At 41.6% G+C, this 20,754-nt stretch overlaps 1 protein-coding gene across 2 annotated transcripts in view; it reads left to right on the top strand.

Annotated features, from left to right (window-relative positions):
* Txlng (taxilin gamma) overlaps window positions 1-20,754 on the top strand; it is a 49,781-nt gene that overhangs the window by 11,716 nt on the left and 17,311 nt on the right. For both annotated transcript variants that reach the window (XM_063242940.1, XM_003463051.5), the window contains exons 2-3: window positions 16,164-16,467; window positions 18,568-18,659. In XM_063242940.1, coding sequence (XP_063099010.1) covers window positions 16,164-16,467; window positions 18,568-18,659 — 396 coding nt within the window. The remainder of the gene's footprint in view (window positions 1-16,163; window positions 16,468-18,567; window positions 18,660-20,754) is intronic.

Raw genomic sequence — 20,754 nt, forward strand, 5'->3', positions numbered from 1 at the left:
CTCTTTTATTATTCTTATGTTAGTATTTATTATTTCATTTGTTCCTGTTTTATTCTTTTAGCAGTGTTAGGGGTGAGTTACATCTCCAACCCTTTTCATTTTTAATTTTGGACAAGGTCTTGCTGAATTACCCAGGCTGGCATCAGACTTGCAATCCTGCCAGACAAAACAAAACAAAACACTAAACTTGGAATCTGGTTTCAGCTTTCCAAGTATCTGGGGTCACAGGAATGTACCCCCGTGCCACCTTCTTTTGCATTTTTGTAGGTTTTTTAATTTAATTTTTTTCTTTTTGAGACAGTTTCACTAGGTAGTTCAGGTTGCCCTTGAACTCACTTTGTAGCCCAGGCTGGCCTTGAACTCGCAGTAATCCTCTTGTCTCAGCCTCCTGAGTGCTGGGATTATAGGCATCTGCCATCACACCTGGCAGTTTCTTTATTTTCAGATTTTTAAAAAACTTTTTTTTGAGACAGGGTCTTGCTATGCAGTTTGAGCTGGCTTTGAACTCACTTTGTAGCCCAGGCTGGTCTCAAATTTGCAATGATCCCCCTGCCTCAGCCTCCTGAGTGCAGGAATTACAATGTGTGCCACCACACCCAGCTTTTTTTTTTTTTTTTTTTTTTTGAAATAGGGTCTTTCTATGTAGTTCAGACTAGCCTAGAACTCACTATGCAGCCCAGGCTGGCCTTGGCCTTGAGGTAATCCCACCTCAGCCTCCCAGGTGTGCAATACCTACCTGGTTTATTGGTTTCTTTAGGGAACAGCTGATAAAAATTAGATAAATTCTTTCATTTGCTTTAGCATGCAATCTATTGTAATATGCCTTTTTAGTTGATTTATATGAAGACAATCTGGACTCACACATAGATGTAGTTTAATTGGATTACTGAATAGGTTTCTTTGCTTATTCATATTTTTTTGAGCCAGAGTCTCACTCTAATTCATGTTGGTCTTAAACTCACTATGTAGCACAGTCTGGCCTCAAACTCGAAGTGATCTTTCTGCCTCAGCCTCCTGAGTGCTGGTATGCCACTGACTGAGTCTAAGCATTTTTTGATAATTGCAGGGATTCTTTGATTTGAGTCATCTTTCTTCCACAGTTCTTCTTCTTTTTTATCTTTCTAATTTTGTAGAACTCGGGATCAACCCAGGTCTGGAGGCTGCTAGGCTTTTGTTCTCTCACTAAACTACAACTCCTGCAGTCTTGTCTTGCACATTTAATAGATTAGTCACTTAGAAAATACAGGTTTACTGAATTCTGTTGATCTTCAAATGTGACACACTTTATTAAGCAATATTTAAAAATCATGGTAGTTAATCAGAAAAGTCTTATAATATTGCTAACTTTTCTAGGCTGTGCTCAAATTTGTGAGTTTCCTGCCTCAGCTTCCTAAGTAGCTGGAATCACAGGTATGCGTCAACTACCCCTGGCTGATCAGAAAAGCCTTTTAAAGAATTAGGAAACTGAGCTGGGAATGTAGCTTAGCATAGAGCACTTGCCTCGAGTATACAGGATTCTGGGTTCAAACACTCCAAACAAAATGAAGCTGTGAAGTTGATGGTGGCACATAGTTTTCAAGAATTTTTTTTTGTTTGAAGGCTAAAATTTTATCTTTGGTAACAAATGTTGTTGGTTGGTTGACTTAAAATGACAGGCTCTGTGTATTTTGGAGAAAATGTCTGCCAAATAGTCAAGTCTGAACAAACAACTGTAGTTTGTCTTTAAAAAATAAAACAGCAGCCGGGTGTGGTGGCGCATGCCTGTAGTCCCAGCTCTTAAAAGCTGAGGCATCGCCACAAGTTTGAGGCCAGCTTGGGCTACATAGAAAGACCCTGTCTCAACAACAGTAACAACAAAAAGATATATCTGACATATAGCAATTACAATGTTGCCTTTTTTCCTCTTTCCTTTCACTTAAAATTTAGCCTCCTGTATTGAATGTTAGTTCCCTTTTGTATGTTCCATGTACTTCAAACAGGAAATTTAGATATTCACTGTCTGGTTCTATTTGGAAATAGTTAATTGTCTATCATGGAATTTTGTTTAAAACTGATTAAGTGGGTTGGGGATTTAGCTCAGTGGCATACACGCCTGCCTTGCAAGCTTGAGGTTGTGAGTTCCGAAAAAACCCCCAAACAAACTGGTAAAGTAATTGGCAGATGTCCTAGCCATACTTTAAATTGAGGCCAGGTTCAAATGAGATATTTCCCTTTCCAGAATTGTTTTAGGAAGGAAGTAAATTAAGGCTGTCATAAATCCTCTGCCCAGTATAGCCTACTTCACCAATAATCCAGTAGAAGATGTGAGTCAGACTCAAGGGCACAGGCCCAGACAACCTGTGTCGTTTGTGGAGGAATCTTTTGAAAAAGTCTGTTCATTAGTGTATTCCTATTAAACAGTTCTTCTCAGCAAGTTCAGACCTTCCTTTCCAGTGTATACTTGTGTCCTATTTCCAGAAGCATCTAGATAGTCAAGTACTTTCACTCTATTCAGTGGTCAGCTCATTCATTTAAATAATTTACCTTTATCTTAAAGATAATGTTTTCCAACTATTGGTTGGAAGGACAGAGCCTGGATATTTTCCTTGTTTATCAACCAATCTTTTGTGTGTGGTACTGGGTATTAAACTCCCAGGGCATTGTACCACTGAGCTACATTCCCAGCCATTTTAAATTTTTTTTTTTTTTTTTTAAATTTTGAGACAATTTTGCCCAGGTAGGAGTTGAACTTGGAATCCTCCTGCCTCAGCCTCCTAAAGTATTGTGTTTCCAAACATGTGCCATTGCAGCTCTCTGGTCTCTTGCTCTTGTTCACTTGGTTTCTCTGTCACTCTCACTTTTTTTTTTTTTTTTTTGTATTTTTGAGACAAGGTCTCTATGAAGTTTAAACTGGCCTTGAGTTCACTTTGTAATCTAGGCTGGTCTGGAACTCACAATAATCCTTTTGCCTCAACCTCCCAAGTGCTGGGATTACAGGCATGAGCCACCACCCCCAGGCTCCTTGCTCTCACTTTTATGTTTTCTTTGTTTGTTTGAGATGGGGTCTTACTGTGTAGTTCAGATTGATTTAGAAGTCTCTGTGGACTTCAGACTGCCCTCAAACTTGCTGTGATCCTGTGATCCTCCTGAGTTCTTGGATACAGGCATGTGCAACTACAACCTGGTTGGCTTGGGGATATCCTTGTAGGAAAATTTTATCTGTATTCAGGTTTATATATGCATGCTTTTTGGAGGAGTAGTCACTGGAATTTTGAACCAAGGGCCTTAGGCATGGTAAACATGTGTTGTACCACTGAGCTACACTGTCCTTGTTTTTCATTTGTATTGTTAGGCTTATCCTGTATCACAAGTGTTTCATTTTTCTTACTTCATTATAGCTTTGAAAACTACATATTGACACAAAATATAACTTACTCTTTTGGAGACCACCCCCTCCTGTGTTGGCGATGCTACACAGGGCCTCTTGCATACCAGACAAGTACGTAACCATTGAGCCATTGGCATCACAGCCCTGGGAAGGGAGCCTTCCTACTACCCGTCCCTATGGTGAGGATTGAACCTTTTTTTTTTTTTGGATGGCTGCATAGTTTTATCTTCTTACCTTGAATTGGGTGATAACAGTTCCCTATTGATGAATATTATTTCCAGATTTTACATGGCACCAAGCAGTGGTTTGGTAAATAAACTTTTGCACTTGAGTGAGAATATCTGAAGAATAAACTTCCAAGTGATGGAATTGCTAAGTGAATGTTTTGAAACATTGATGGAAAGTGTTAAATATCTCTGCAAAACCCACTCTACCAATTTAGATTCCCCCAGGAGTAGAAAGTGCTCATACTGAGTTTTGTTTTGCTGTTTTAATCTCTAACAGCTGGTAGATAAAAGATAATGCCTTACTTTGATTTGCATTTTTATTTGTACTTTTTCATTGTTATTTTCCTTTTTTTTTTTTTTTTTTTCTTTTTTTTTGACACAGGGTCTTGCTCTGTAATTCAGGCTGATCTTGGACTCATTATGTAGCCCAAACTGGCCTTGAACTGCTGGCAATTATCCTGCCTCATCTTCTTAGGATTACAGGCGTGGGTCACCACACTCAGCTATAATTCTTTCTTTTTTTTTTTTTTTTTTTTTTTTTGTCTTTTTCATTTTTATCGGTACCAGGGATTGAACTCACGACTGCCTGCTTGCAAGGCAGGTGCTTATGCCGCTGAGCTAAATCCCCAGCCCCTATAATTCTTTCATTATGAGTGAGGTTGAAAATACTTTTCTGTATTGGGCATTTTTAGTTCTTTAGTGCTTGGTCACAGACCCTTGAGAATTGGGTTAGAGCTTCCTGTGGTCCTTTGGCTAGTCTGAAGTTCTTAGTACTACTTTTCTTTTCTTTTTTGGTCTTTTTGAGAGACAGTCTCACTATTCAGTTCAGGCTGGCCTTGAACTCAATTTGTAGCCCAGACCGATCTCGAACTTACAACAATTCTCCTGCCTCAGTCTCCTAAATTGCAGGCATGTGCCACCATGCCCAGCTGTTCAGTTACTGTTTAGTAAGCTCATCTTCCTCTCTTATTCTTTCCCAGCTTCTGAAATTTTTACTTTCCTTTGAAAGGCTCTCCCTTTGACAAGGTTATGGAAAAAATTTAGGATATCTTCTAGTTATTCGTAGTTTTCTTTTTTTCTTTCTTTCTTTCTACTGATTTTTTTTTTGAGACAGAGTCTTGCTGTGTAGTTCAGGCTAGCTTTGAACTCAATAAGTACCCCAGAGTGGCCTCAAACTTCCATGATCCTCCTGCCTCAGCCCCCCAAAAACTGTCATTATAGTTGTGTACGACCTGTGGTTTTCAATTTTATGTTTTGATCTTGTTTATTCTGGAGGGGTGACACAGGACACCAGGATAACAGTTTGCCTCCCCCCACAGTCCATATGGTTCAGGGGATATTGCACATTTTCTTTTTCTTTTTTTCTTTTGTTTTCTTTCTTTCTTTCTCTTTCTTTCTTTCTTTCTTTCTTTCTTTCTTTCTTTCTTTCTTTCTTTCTTTCTTTCTTTCTTTCTTTCTTGTCTTTTTGAGTTAGGGTCTTGCTACACAGTTGAGGCTGGCCTTGAGCTCACTTTTTGGCCTAGGCTGGTCTTGAACTTGCAACAATCCTCCTGTCTCAGCCTCTCAATTGCTGGGATCATTTCCTTATTGATTTGTTTTATTTTTATTGTTTGCAGTACTAGAGATTGTTATTAGCAGTACTCAGCCGTCACTCTGAGATATATCCCCAACCTAAGTTTTTTTTTTTTTGTTTTTAACTTTGTTTTGCTGAATAACCCAGGCTGTGGTCGAACTTGGGATCCTTCTTTATCAGCCTCCCAGAGCATTGGGAGGCTGATAAAGACCTGTGCCACTGTGCCAAACTAATAACATTTTAATGCAGTAAATTCCCATATGTGGGTCTGTTTGGTCAGTTATTAAAATAGTATATATTATATAATTATATATTATATAATTAAGTCTCAGAGAAATATTTTGTGATTGCAATATAAGTTTCACCTTTAAGTATTTATTTATTTATTTATTTATTGTCTTTTTGAGACAGGGTCTCGCTATACAGTTCAGGCTGGCCTTGAGCTCACTTTGTAGCCAGGTTGGTCCCAAACTCGCAATGATCCTCCTACCTCAGCCTCCTGTGTGCTGGGATTACAGGCCTGTGGCACATGCCCAGCTGGGAATTTGTATTGTGAGACATGAAGAGTTTATTCTTTTAAAGAATATAGGCATATTGTAGGGACATGTACATCAGAATCTAATTATATACTGGTGTGTACTGTCATTTTATCTGGTAAAAATAAAACCCTTTCATTCCTTTGTTTGAACACTAAAGAGATATGGAGTCTTTTAATACATATTTTAAAGACTGATCCAAAATGTTTAAGAGATGATTTTGAAATGACTGGTAAAGTATTAGCTGTAAGAAAATCTTTGCTACCAGAATAATTATTTGAAAAAATTAAAATAGTACATAAACTATTTTAAATGACTTACAGTTAAAGTTATTTGTAAAATTTAAACATGCAAAAATGTAATTTTCATAGGGTTTTCTTTATAACACTTTGTGTTGGGAATGTAAAAGTCTATTTCCAGCCAGGCATGTGGTGAACACCCAGCATTTGGGAGACTGAGGCAAGAGGATTGCTATGAATTCAGGGCCTACCTGAACTGCAAAGTGAGATCTTGTTTAAAAAAAAAACAGAAACAGAAAAAAAGCCTGTTAACATACTTGGAAAAGTTTAAGAGTTTATTTTTGTTTGTTTGTTTGCTTATTTATGTATTTATTTGTTTTTTGAGACTGAGTCTTGCTATGTAGTTCAGGCTGGCCTTGAACTCATTGTTTAGCCTATGCTGGCCTCAAACTCATGGCAATCCTGCTGCCTCAGCCTCTCAAGTGTTGGGAGCAGCATCTCATCCAGCTTGACCTTCAGGCTTCATGAAGGCACTAGCCGAATGCTCTTTGAGACATCTGTATTTCCTAGCCCATCCAGGGAGTGCATATACTTTGGTCTTTACTTTGCTATACATAGTATGCAGTTCACCTAGCAAATGGTTCATAATGTAAGGTTGAGGTACCATTTAGGGATAATTTAGTTTATCCTACATGTAAAGTTAAGAACAAACAACAAAAACCTAACCTCAACCCTAACCTCAACCGTTTATTATTAAAAGTATCACCCCCCCAAATAAGACCTGCCTGACTTCCTGTTAAAGATACTACAGCTCTTTGCCACAGCGTTCCTAATATGTGTAGCATGCTGTGTACCTGTAGACATTCTCTTCTTAGATTTATTTTGTGCTTGCATCAGAGATCTGTTTGACTTTGAACTTTGATCTCCCAAGGCCGGTTTCTAAGTAATGGGAGCAGTGTAATAGAGCATTGAGTTTACTAGGCCTGATTTGAATTTTCCTGGTTTGAGTCCGAATTGGGGTAAGTTACCTCAAAGCCTGTTTTCCTGGTCTGGGAACCTACAGGCCACCTCTCCCCTGGGTGGGAAAGGTTACATGAGCAGATTCTGACAGTGCTCAGTGTGGCTGGCGTGGAGGTGCTAAAAGTCCCTTTTCCTTATGTGGGTGGCTTCTTGCCAGACTCTGGGAACCCGAGACAAGTTAAGGATCTCCGCTTTGGAGAAAGTGGTGTTGTATGGAGGCCTTGTCACCTACCTCTGTTGAGGTTTTCACTGGTGCTCAGCTGACCAGGACCCAGGATTTCCTCTGTACATGTGCACATCGGGCACTGGTCAGGGTGTCTGAGCTTGGGAAAGCAGCTGGTGATTGAAATGACTACATGAGTGTGTATTGTTTTTTTGTGTGTTTTTTTTTTATCAATGTCAGTAAAAGAGCATCTATTACTGCCAGGCATGGAGACACACACACCTGTAATCTCAGCACTTGGGAGGCCAAGGCAGTATGATTGGTGTGAGTTCAAGGCCAGCCTGCATTACATAGTAAGACCCTGTCACCCACACATGAAAAAACATCTCTTACTAAAATCATTTTAGCCCTATAAAATAAGCCATTTTAATGTGGTTCTTCAGAAATCATTGCTACTAATTTCTAGTTTATTTTGTTGTGGTATGATTAAATGCTTTGTAATGTTATTCTTTTTCTTTTTTGGTACTGAGGATTTAACGCAGAGTCTTCACACTGAGGTATATCCTCAAGCAGGGTCTCACTAGGTCACTATATTGTCCAAACTGCACTGGAACTTGTGATTGTCCTGCCTTAGCCAACCAGAAAACTGGAATTGCAGGCAAGCGCCACCATGCTTGGCATGCTTTGTATTATTTCTACTCTTTTAAAATTGGCTGGGTATGGTGGCACATGTCTGTGGTCCCATTACTCAGAAGGCTGAGGCAGGAGGATTGCCACAAGTTTGAGGCCAGCCTGGGCTATGTAACGAGATCAAGGCTAGCCTTGAACCACATAGTGAGGCCCTGTCTCAAGAAAACAAAACAAGAGTTGTAGGCCAGGAGGAGAACCAAGAAGTCAACTGCATCTTTCTGTGAGCCAGTGGCACCCATGAGGACTGGGAAGAGAACCAAGAAGCCAAGCTGTACTCTCTTGTGAGCCAATGGCAGCCATGAGGGCCAGGAAGAGAACCAAGAAGCCAACCTGTGTCCTCCCATGAGCCAGCCAGCATAAGGGCTGGGAGACAAGAAGAGTCCCCCTTTCCCAAGAAACCAGCTAATTTGGAGGAACACAGGCTGAGATGATAGCAATTAAAGTAAAAAGAAAAACCAATTTAATGCTTGCATTGTTTGGTTGATTTTGCAGGCCTAAAAACCAGTAACCTGAGCATCTCCTTATTTTTTAAAATTTATTTTATTTTATTTTGTTTTGGTCTTTTTGAGACAGAGTCTCGCTATGCAGTTCAGGCTGGCCTTGAGCTCACTTTGTAACCCAGGCTGGTCTTGAACTCGCAACCATCCTCCTGCCTTAGCCTCCAGAGTGCTGGGATTATAGGCGTGAGCCACCACGTCTGGCTATGAGCATCTTATTAGAGGATAACAATATACAATTGTAGTAGCTATGGGGGATTTCCTTCTGTCTTGTTCTTGAAATCCCAATATTGTTCTCACTGTTTTGTTTTGTTCTGTTTTTTTTTGTTCCCTTTTAAAAAATGTTGAGGTGTGTTACATCACCCAAAGTTTAGTCTATTTTAATGAATATTTCATATTATAGTTTATATTTAGATGTTCTCCCAAAGTGTCATGCACTCATAGGTGAAGCTTTCAGGAGGTGACTGGATCGTGGCTGTGTGATGTGGGATCATAGGTGTATGACAGTGAATTAGACCACACTGACTGGTTTATCATACCTCTAGGTATGGATTAAAGAGGGAAGAACCACTTTGAGTGTGGGTAGTTGTAGCCAGTAAGTTTGTAGCCTGCCTGCCATGCTATGGACAGCAATGCTCCTCTGCCATGCTGCCCTGCTTTGGAGCTAACTGACTATGGACTGAAACCTCTACAAACTGTGAGCCAAAATAAACCTTTTCTTCTTTAACTTTGGGTGTTGGGTATTTTGTCCCAGCAATGAGAAAGTGACTAAGATGGCTGTTGCTGTAATGCTACCTGACCATGTGGTTCAGAAGCTTTTACAAGTGACTTGAGGGAGGAGTTTGGAAAGGTTTTGAGATGCTAGCTGAAGAAGCAGCCCTAGAGTGCTGTGAATGGAGCTTGATAAGAGATTCTGCTCAGAATGCAGAAGCCCAGAATGCTGAAAGAAATGCAACTGGAAAAGACAAGACTCAGGAGGTTTCAGTTGGGAACAGGCCTGCATTGGGATTTGAGCTCCAGCATGTGTGCTATACTGTGGTAGGAAAATTGTCTGCATTTTGCTTGTGTCCAGAGATTGTGGGAGACTGAGATGAAGGGCAGCAGACTAACTCATCTAGCAAAAGAAGTTTCAGGACAGTTTAATGTTGAGGTTGTGGCATGGCTGCAGTTGGAGGCTTTGTACCTTGAAAATCAAAAGCAAATGGCCCTCACAGGATGACTTCAAAAGTTTTGAGTTTGGTCAGAAATGAAACTTCAGTAAAGTTGCAGCCTGTAAAGATGGAGCAGAGGAGAACTTGGTTGGTGAAGAGATTATCATTTAAAAAAAGCCACGTATTTGGGAATAAGGCAGTGGGAAAGAGGGCCTGTTGGGCATGGCGTGCATACCTGTAATCCTAGCACTCAGGTTGAGGCTATGAATTTGAGGTCAGCCTGGGCTACATAGTGAGTTCAAGGCCAGCCTGAACTACATACTGATACTTTGTCTCAAACAGAAAGGAGAAGATAAGAAGGAAAAGATGGCCTGAGGGCCTCACTAGACGCAGCAGGAGTCTATCTCTTGTAGCCTCAAAATTGCAAGGGTTTAAGAATTTGTTTTGAGAAGAGAGCCCTCAGGGCACCATGTTCCAGAATGGTGACAGCCTAGACAATTTTCCTTGGAATTGGATTCACAATTCTCAGAAATCCAGGTAGCCAAAAGAGAGGGAAGCCTGGCTGTGACTGTAGCTGGTGGCAGGCCTTGACATCATTCACATGGCACTGGTTTTAGGCACTCGCAAAATGCAAGAGTTGTAGAGTCAGGAAGGCTTTCACCCAGATTTCAGAAGAAGGCTTGGGAGACCAGGTAATGAACCCCTATATGTTGAAGATGTGAGGATGAAACCAAATGTGCAGTGGCGACCCCAGAAGGTTGGAGAAGCCAGGAACATGGATCATCCAAGGAAGGCTACAAACAGGGAGCAGAGTGGGTCCAGGAGAGAATCCATGAGGGCCACAAACATTGGCAGTCCTGTAGGGGCAGAGCCATCCAAGTCCATGTGGGACTATGGGATTTAATGTTTGCCCTGCTGGACTTGCATCTTGGTTTAATTCCATTCCTTTCTGTTTGTACCTTTCAGAATGGGAATATTTATATTGTACCATTGTATATTGGAAGTGTCCAACTTTCTTTTCATTTTTACGGGGGTTTGCAGCAAAGAGTTCACCTTAAATCTCAGAGGAGAATTTCGACTTGGACTTCTCAGTATTGCTGAAAATGTTAGGTTTTTGGCAACTCTTAGAAATGGACTAAATGCATTAAAAGGATGCACATGAATCTTTTGGGGGCAGGGGTGGAATGCCTGTATGTAGATGTCTCCCCCAAACCTCATGTGCTCATAGGTGGGGCTTTTGGGAGTGACTGGATTCTGAGTGTGTGATACTGGACTAGTCTACTGATTGGTTCAGCATAGTGCTGGTTGTGGATGATGGATTTACTGAAGAGGGAAGATCCACTCTTCGTGTGTGTGGCACCAACCAATAGGCTTGTAGCCGGAGTGGATAAAAAGAGAAGGAAGTCTCGCTGCTTCCTTCCTGCCACACCGTAGACTGTTTCTCCTCTGTCCTGCCTGGAGACAGCTGATTATAGGCTGAAGCATCTGTAAGTTGTGAGCTAAAATAAACTTGTCTTCCTAATGAACAGATAAGTAGATAGACAGGCAGACAGATAGTTTAGCTATCTTCATTGCTTCAGAATCCAGAATCCTGGGATTACAAGCATGCACCACCACTCCTGGCCCTTCAAATTATTTTAAAAAATTGGGGAATATGATATGGGCATTCATTTTTCCCCCTCTATTGCTTTTGTGTAAAAGGTCTCTGTTGACATTATTTAGATGCTTGACTATTGATATATGGCAGTTTAATGTTTGATAAAAACCAGAGATGGAAGTAGTGGTTATATACGTATAATGTAGCATTAATCACTTTACCTGTGGTTTGTTGATAGTAATTATATTTATCTTTTTGAGACAAGATCTCTCTATGCAGTTCAGGCTGGTTTTGAGCTCACTTTGTAACTCAGGCTGGTCTCAAATTTGCAGTGATCCCTGCCTTGACCTCACTAGTGCTGGGATTATAGGCATGGGCCTCCATGGCCAGCTTTTATTTTTTTATTTTGGACAGTATCTTGGTATGTAGTTTACACTGGCCCAGAATTTATAATGATCTTTCTGCCTCAGCCTCCTGAGTGCTGGGGTTACAGGTGTCTGCCACCACACCTGGGCCAAAGGATTACTTTTTGAAGAAACCAAAATTTTGCATGTGCATTGTGTTAAAAGTATGATGAAAGGCAAGCAACCTTGTTTTGTTTTGCAGTGCTCAGGATAAAGCCTAGAGCTTAATATATGCTAGGTAAGTGCTTAGCCACTGAGCAACATCCCAGCCCCAAAGGCAACATATCTTTGTATTTTTTCCTTAGAGGAACAGCTTGCTTCCTTTCATTCTTTTCTCTTTTTTTCCCTTTGGCCATGCGGTCTTGCTAAATGGCCCAGGCTGGATTTAAAGGTTTATGTAATCCTCCTGCCTCAGTCTCCGAGGTACCTGGGACTATAGGCATTGGATCACCAGGCCCAGCTAAGAGGGAAGTATTTGTTTTGTTCTTCGTAATACATCAGTAATGCATACACTGCAAGTTTCAAAATAATATTTATTGAAGTAAAATATACATTCATGAAAGTATATGAATTGTAAACATTTGGGCTGATGAATTTTCACAAAGTGCACATCCAGATCAAGAAATGGACCCCAGAAGCCCCTTCCCATGGTCACCACTCCTGAGTTCTAGTGCCATGCGTCAGGTTGACCTGTCTTCCTCCAGCAGAAATCCTTCTGGCACCTGCCTGGCATTGTCAGTTCTGTGAAGTTTCTTTTGTGGCTGTGTGTTCCTGTTTCCTGATAATGTAAATGGACTGCATTTTCTCCATCCTCTTCCTCCTACAGGACTTGGGGTGAATTCCATCTTAGGGCCACTATGTGTAGTGTTGCTTTACTGTTCCTGGCCTTTGGGTGTATACATGTGCACGCTGGATGAAGGCCTGGGAGTTGCCTTAACTGGCTTGGAAGGCATCTATACTGCCAAAGAGTTTTCAAAGTCCTGGTGCTAATTTATTCTTCCAAAATCACAGTACTTGATTTTTTGACATTAGACTATTAAAAGCAAGGTTTTAGCTTCCTTAACCTCTCTTCCATCCCTTTTAATGATAGTATTTTAAATTATTCATAGTTTTTCAGTGGTGTATGTTATAATCTGAAATAACAAATCTCTGCTCTCCCATTTTTTTTTTTTTTTTTTTTTTTTTGTGCGTGTGTGTGAGACAGGGTCTCACTATGCAGTTCAGACTGACCGCGAACTCACTTTGTAGCCCAGGCTGGCCTCAAACTCACAGCTATCCTCCTGCTTCAGCCTCCTGAGTGCTGAGATTACAGGAGTACACCACCATGCCTGGCTTCTTCCATTAATTGTTATTATTATTTTCTAAACAGAAGGTCTTGTTATGTGTAGTTCAGGCTGCCGCTGCACTCACAATGTAGCACAGGATGGCCCTCAAACTTGTAGTGATTCTCCTCCTCAGCCTCCCAAGTGCTGGGATTATAATGCGTGCTACCATATCTGGCTTTCCCATTACATTTTGTTTGTTTGCTGTGCAGGGGATCAAACTCAGGGCCTTATGTGTGCTAGGTAAGCACTGTTAACATTGAGCTATTTCCCCAACATTTCTCTCTTTTTTTATACCAGGGATCAAACTCACGACCTTGCACTTGCCAGGACAGGTGCTTATGCCACTAAGCTAAACTCCTGGCCCCCACCATTTCTTGATGGTGGTGGTGATAATAATTTTGGTAGTACTTGGGATGGAACCTAGGGCCTTTGCACTGAAATACATCTCTAGTTCTTTCTCTATTTTCTCTTTTGAGAAAGAGTCCTGATAACTTGTTAAATTTCTCAGGCTGGGCTTGAATTTGGAATCCTGTTACCTCAGTCTTCCAGAGTGCTGGAATCACAGATATGTACTCCTATTCCTGACCCATTAAGTTTTATTTACCAGGAATTGAACTCAGGACCTTGTGCTTGCCAGGTAGGTATTCGTGTCACTGAGCTATATCCCTAGTGGGCCCATTAATTTTTGAGCGTTGCTTTTGTCCACATGTGATAAAAGGACATTAGAAGCCAGGTATGGTGACACATGCCTATGATCCCAGCACTTAGGAGGCTGAGACAGGAGGATGGCTGCAATTTCAAGGGCAGCCTAAATTGTAGAATGAGATTATGTCTCAAAAAAAAAAAACAAAAAACAAAAAACAAAAAAACGAAAGGGCTGGAGATATAGCTCAGTGGTGTAAGCATCTGCCTGGCCAGTGTGAGGTCATGAGTTGTATCCCCAGTACCAAACAAACAAAGCAACAGAAGAATATTAGATAGTTATTCCACTTAATGCCTCAGTTGTATTATTCAGAAAGGAAAAAAGACACTCAGGTGTGGTGGCACACACATGTAGTCCCTGGCCTGGCTACATAAACAAGTTCAAGACAAGCTTGTATTATATAGCAAGACCTTGTCTCAAAACACAAACAAATAGTAGTGGGGCGTGGTGGCTCATGCCTGTAATCCCAGCACTTGGGAGGCTGAGGCAGGAGGATCATTGCGAGTTCGAGACCAGCCTGGGCTACAAAGTGAGCTCAAGGCCAGCTTGAACTGCATAGCACGAGACCCTGTCACAAAAAAAAAATCACAAACAAATAAGCAAAATAAAAGAAGAAGAAAACCTCTTTCTGTTACAGAGGAAATGTATAGAATTTACATTCGTGTCACATAGTAACCCAGTAATTGTGTTAGCAACTATCACACATAAAGGAGTAGGGTTAACTGTGGTAGAAGGATGAAATAAAATTACTGATTCAAGGAAAAAAACACTGAAATGAGGCTGTCTTTCCTATGCATAGTATATTATTTAGGCAAGGAGAGCTGCTTAAAATCACAGTTTCTATGGCTTGCTGTGAAGAAATCTTAATGCTGGTTTGCCTGCTGGCCCCGAGGGTGGCTTGTGGAGAATGGCAGTGGGTGGGTGGTGTGTAAGATATTTAGAGCTGCGCTGTTTCTGCCTCTGCCTCTGCCTTCCTGGAGCATCCTGGAGACCTGCCCAGCCACAGTGGGGAAGAGGTGGTAGAGAAAGAGCTACAACTAATTGTAACTTGTTTATCTTCATTAGTTCATTAATTCATTTTATTTATTTGTTTGTGGTACTGGGGACTGAACCCCAGGGCCTTCACACTAACCCTTTTTGATTTTGAGATAGGGTCTCACTAAATTACTAAGTTGCCCAGGCTGGGCTCAAACTTGTGATCCTCCTGCTTCAGCCTCCCAGATGCTGGAATTACAGTGGTGTACCACCACACCTGGCAAGAAATGCATGTTTCTGAGAGTAGAAGTCTGGTGGAAAAGGTGACAGTCATGCCTCTGGTCACATCCCACTGGTGGGGACTTTGAGTGAGTCCCACTTCCTTGGGAGAGAGCTGGGAAACAGACCCAAGCTGGATATTTTTTCTGCAGTGCTAGGGACATTTTTTTTGAAACAGAGTCTGCTTTTGTAATGCAAGTTGGCCTGGACTCACTATGTAGCCCAGGCTGGCCTCGAACTTCGAACTTCGAAGTGATCCTCTTGTCTCAGGCTCCCAAGTACTGGGATTACAGGCATTCCCCTACTCTCCCTTCAACCCCTCCTCTCTCCCTCATTTACAAAAGCTTTGTGTCTGCTTTTGCTTTTCTCATTTATTTTTACTTTCCTTCCTTTCCCCTCTCCATTTGAACATTTTTGTCCTATTTCACAATATCTATTATACATTTTGGTCTTTTTTACCATTTACCTTATTTACAGTCTCTCACACTAGAGAAACAATGTGATATTTACATTTGTGTGCCCAATTTGATGCATCCATTTACCTAGAAATGTCTCAAGCTTATCCATTAAGGCAGAGTAGTACCCCATAGTATATAAAAAACCACATTTTTCTTTATCCATTCATTAGTTGATGGGCATCTGGATTGTTTCCAAGTTTTGGCTGTTACAAACTGTGCCACTCTCAATGTGGGTGTGCGTATATGGCTGTGGTATGATACTTTTAATTCTTTCAGGAAGATAAGGTGCTAATTATTCTTAAACAGTGGGTTTTTATACGGAAATAAGTTCAGGTTTACAACTAAATGGCATGTCTGACCCTTTGTGTTATTATGTAGTTGTGTGACGTTTTAACTTTATTTCCTGCAGTGCTGGGGCTCAAACCAGGGTGTCACCCATGTGGTGCAAGGCCCCATCACTGAGCTTCATTAACCCCAGACTTTCAGTATGGTGTCTCTCAGTGCTAGAGCACTTGACTAGTAGGTACAGGGCTCTGAGTTCAATCTTCAGCACTGCAAAACAAAAACAAAAGAAGTTAATATCCTTATCTTGGTGAAACTTTAGAAATTTCCATCTTTAAATGGATTTTATTTTATTTTTTTTTATTTTTGGTACTGGGGATCAAACTCATGACCTTGCAATTACCAGGCAAGGCCTTGAGCCACTGAGGTAGATTGTCAGCCCCTTTAAATGGATTTTACAAACCATCAAGAAAGAAAAAAAGGCACATGCCTGTAACCCCAGCACTGTGGAAGCTGAGGCAGGAGGATTGGCCACAAGTTAGAAGCTAGCCTGGACTACGCAGTGAGACCCTATCTCAACAAGAGAAACAACAAAAAACCCTGTCAGGACCTGATGTGCTATTGGTTGTAAGTAGGGATTACTACTTTCCTCTTTTCTCTCTTTCCCTCCCTTCTAGTGTGAGATGGGCACCATGGAAGAAGCTGGAATTTGTGGGCTAGGGGTGAAAGCAGATGTGCTGTGTAATGCCCAGGCAAATGATGTTCTCCAGCATCAAGACTCCAGTTGTGGTGGCACAAGTAACAAGCATTCATTGGAAGAAGATGAAGGTAGTGACTTTATCACCAAGAATAGGAATTTAGTGAGCCCAGCATATCGCGCAAAGGAGGCAAGAGAGACAATTCCTGGGCGGGAGGCTCGGACTGACCCCCCTGATGGTCAGCAGGACTCAGAGTGCAGCAGGAACAAAGAGAAGACCTTAGGTAAGAGTCGCTCATGACTGACCTTTGCACACCACTCCGCTTGCTCCTGCTTCCTGTGGTGCAGGGGACCGTGGATGGGACTGGCCTGGAGGTGCGCAGTACAGTGTGTGGTCCTAGGGGAGGTCAGCTTGTGTGTGTGCTGCGGGTATATGCAGGAGGCAGTAGCAGCAGAGTGGGGAGCTTATTGTAATTCATCAAAAATTAGCTTTCTAGAAAAGTTTGGAGCCAGCTTGACAGAAGCAGTATTTGACTTGCCTTGTTTTCTTGTTTAACATAATCTGACCAAAACTTAGATGAAGACTAAATATTCATTTGATCAGTTTATTTAAACACTAGGTACAGAATATTATCTGTAGTTGGAAAAGTAGGGTGCTTGGCTTTCAAGGGTGGTTTTTTTCTCCTGCTATGTAGTTAGCAGTTTAGAGCAAGAATGTGGCAGTCTAAATATAATGAACAGAATTTGAAAGCCCCTTTTATTTACTTATTTGTGTGTTCCCCCATTTTCTCCTTTGTGGTACTGGAGATTAAATCTCTGCTTTATACGTGGTAGGCAAGCAGTCTACCACTGAGCTACAACTGTAGCCCTGCATTTTAAATTTTATTTTGAGATAAGGTCTTGCCAAGTTGCCCAGGTTGCCCTTGAAATTGTAGTCCTCCAACTTTATCCTCCCAAGTAGCTGGGATTACAGGTGTGTGTCACCCACCTGGTGGTCCCCTCTCCACTTTTATTGAGACAGAGGTCTCACTATGTGGTTTAGGCTGGTCAGAGCCCTCATTTTTTACAGTTATTATAACTAAGATTTTTAGGCCAGGTGTGGTGGCATATGCCTGTAATCCTAACGTGGGAGGCTGAGGCTGGAGGATTTCAAGTTCAAGGCTGGCCTAGGCTGCATAATGAGTTCAAGGCCAGCCTGAACTACATAGCAAGACTCTTCCTCAAAAAAAAAGGTGTTACCCAGAATCTTATACATGAATGCTCATAGATTTATTTGTAATAACCCAAAAGTTGAAGTGACACAACATCCGTAATGGATAAGGTGTGATATATCCATGTAATATTATTCAGCCATAAAAGGAATGATCCTACATGAAAGATCTTACATGAATGAACCTCAAAAAACACTTTACAAAGTGATAGAAGCAGACACAAAAGCCACACACTGTGTGGTTCCATTTTCATATGAAATGTCTCCTGAGTGCTGTGATTGCAGGCATGTACCACCACACTCGACAGAGTATTTTCTTTTTTTAAGTTTTTCCTCCCATAGCAGTCTCTATGCCAAATACCAAAATAATTTTGTGATATTTAATGAAATATCTTGCATGGAAGAATGAACATTTAAAAAAATAAAGCTGTCTATGACCCAGCTTAAGAAATACAATATTGTAGCTTATGTTGAGATATTTTTCCTTCCTGTCTCAGCTGCCTGCTTTGTGTTGCCAAAGTCCTTCAGGTACTGTTGGTAAGCCCTATTCTCCAAGGGAAGAGCTGGCTTACCACCGTTTGTTTACACTGACCTTGGTTACATGATGGATATGCTTATTGCTCCTGGAAAAAGATCTGTGTGGCCAGTGATTATGTGCATTTTAGATGAGCTAAGCCTGGTACCAGCTGCAGCTCCCTTCGACCTGGCTTCTGAATGTGTGCCTGCTTAGGAGGAGGCTTGGAGAAATACCGTCTTTGCCCTTTGTAACTTGTCCCTTGTCTTCGCTTGGACATCAAGGGTTAGGCAGGGGAAATGTGATGCTCCCAGCACTTCTTAGGAATAGTTCGCAGAGTGAGTGGATGGTGAACAAGTGATGTAACTTGGGGTGGGATGGGAGTGGAGGGGGACTGCTGATCCAGAATTGAAAACTAGCTCTCTTTTTCTTTCCTTTGAGGTACTGGGGTTTGAAGCTGGGGCTCCACACACTGTATGTGAGCGCTTTCCTCAGCCCCACATTACTTTGGTACTTGAGAGAATAAATAGCTCATTTCTAGTCACAGGTGTAATTCTCTTTGCAGGAGAAAAGTTGGGTATGTAGAGGATTCACAATTCAGATTGGACTTCTTTCTTGTCCTAAGGTAGGACTTATACTTCTTATCTTGTTCATCATTAGGAAAAGAAGTTTTATTACTGATGCAAGCCCTAAACACCCTTTCAACCCCAGAGGAGAAGCTGGCAGCTCTCTGTAAGAAGTATGCTGATCTTGTGAGTATTGATCAAGGGCAATGTGTGTGTGCTTGATGAACTTCTTGATTTTTGTTGTTGTTGTGAATCAGCTTTTAGAAATATGATTTTGATCTAGCTTTAAATGTCAAATTATATTTTATTCAAAAATTGAAGAAGACTACTTATTTTGATTTTTTTGAAACAAGGTTTTACTATGTAACCCAGGCTGGCCTGGAACTCACTATGTAGCCCAGACTGGCCTTGAGCCATTATCTTCCTGCCTTAGCATCCTAAGTATTGGGATTACAGGTGTGGCTGGCTCTATTTTTTTTGAGACAGGGTCTGTGTAGTCTAGGCTGATCTTGAACTCACTGTGTTGCCCAGGCTGCCCTCCTACCTCAGCCTTACGAGTGCTGGGATTACTGGTGTGTGCCACCATGCCTGGCTTTCCAGGTCTTAAAACATTTTATTTATTTATTTATTTTTTTGAGACAGGCTCTGCTGGAACTTGCAATCCTCCTGCTTTAGCCTCACAGAGTGATCACAGGTGTGTGCCACCATGCCTGGCTCTTGGGGCTTTTTCTTGATTGTGTAATTTCATTTTACTAGGTAATATATGTAGTACATTATAGTCTTGAGCTGTAGCATAGATTTGTGTCTTTTTTGAAGTGGAATTTTGCTATGTTGCCCAGGCTAACCCTGAACTCCAAATGATCCTCTTGCTCAGCTTCCCAGGTAGCTGGGACTATGTGCTCCTTCCACTGTGGCTGCTGGTATAGATTTTCTGATACTGTGTTGTAGAGTACTTTCTAGATCAGCCCTTCCATTGCTGTGTTCTGATCCTTTTGGAGCCACTTAATTGGATTATAGTGATTTCTGTAGTTCATTTTTCCTAAGGGAGTTCTAGAGACAAAGATTCTAACCATTTTGATTGGAATTGTGAGTTAGATGAAATGGTTCAGTAAAACAATACTATGTCTCAGGGAGTATTTATTTAGCATCTGGTGAGTGCCAGCATTCTTTTTTCCATCTTCCAAAGAAATTCATCCTATCCAAAACTTCATTGTGGTCCTATGTTATTTCAAGTAGTATTAATTATCTTCTTGGGATTGTGACAGCAGCGTGCACATAGGAGCCTGCCAGCTTGCTCAGATTGAAAAATGGGAAACTTAGACCACTTTAAAGAGAGGCTGATGGGGAACTTTTATAATAAGCAATTTAAGTATAAATGCTAAAATTATTACTCTTTGTGACTTAGGTGAATTACCATTTGCAATTTTATGTAATTTCAGCTATTGTTAGAAAAGTTATTCCATATCACAAACTATCCTTTTTGTCAGTTAGCAGCTCAGGGCTGCTCATTCCCCAGAGCGACAGTGTGACTTTCCCTTGGTTCACGAAGCAGTCCAGGTTGCGTGAGTGGCCAGAGGTCAGCAATGCAGTGGCCTCTGCCACGCGCCTGTGGGGAGCCCTGTACCTCGGCAAGTGGGCCGTGAGTGTCCCGACAACAGAGGTGGTGGAAGAGCTGTGTGGACTCCTGGCTCAGGGGAGGCATGCTTCTGCTAGCCTTGGAAGCTGGCTTCTGCTGCAATGAGGAGAATGGTGCAAGAAGTTCAGCAAAGGACTTGAACAGAAATGGGCAAATGCAGAAGGCCACATGCAGAAGAAGACTAGGCCACGGAAGAGGCAGTGTAGTTGGAGCTGCCCGCGCCAGCATTACCAGAGCAGCGGATGGGGCCCAGAGCAGGAGAGCATGTGAACAGTAACTGGCTGCTTTTGATGCTTGCAAGGCCTGCGACTCTGCCTCTTCCCAAGCTCTTGGGAAACACTGAGGATGCCACTGGGCCTCGTGTCCCACTTGAAGTAGCGCTGCCCTTTGTGCTTTTGATCGTTTGCATGGGTGTGGTCCTCTGTATTAATTTTCAGACATTGCACACTGCAGACTTGCCCCGTGAGGAATCTTTTTGCTATGAATTTGTCCTGGACATGTGAAAGATGAAATATGTAATGCCTTTAGAAAAAGCAATAAAGCTTAATTTGTTGAAATGACACTCATTTCACTGAAGAAGTGCGGCATTCAGATCGAATACTGGTGAAGCCACCAGGGAGTAGCCTGCTCATAAGAAGCATTTGG

The sequence above is a fragment of the Cavia porcellus genome, unplaced genomic scaffold, assembly GCF_034190915.1.
Source record: "Cavia porcellus strain 051 isolate PalLab524CR breed Dunkin Hartley unplaced genomic scaffold, mCavPor4.1 scaffold_33, whole genome shotgun sequence".
Taxonomy (NCBI): Eukaryota; Metazoa; Chordata; class Mammalia; order Rodentia; family Caviidae; genus Cavia; species Cavia porcellus.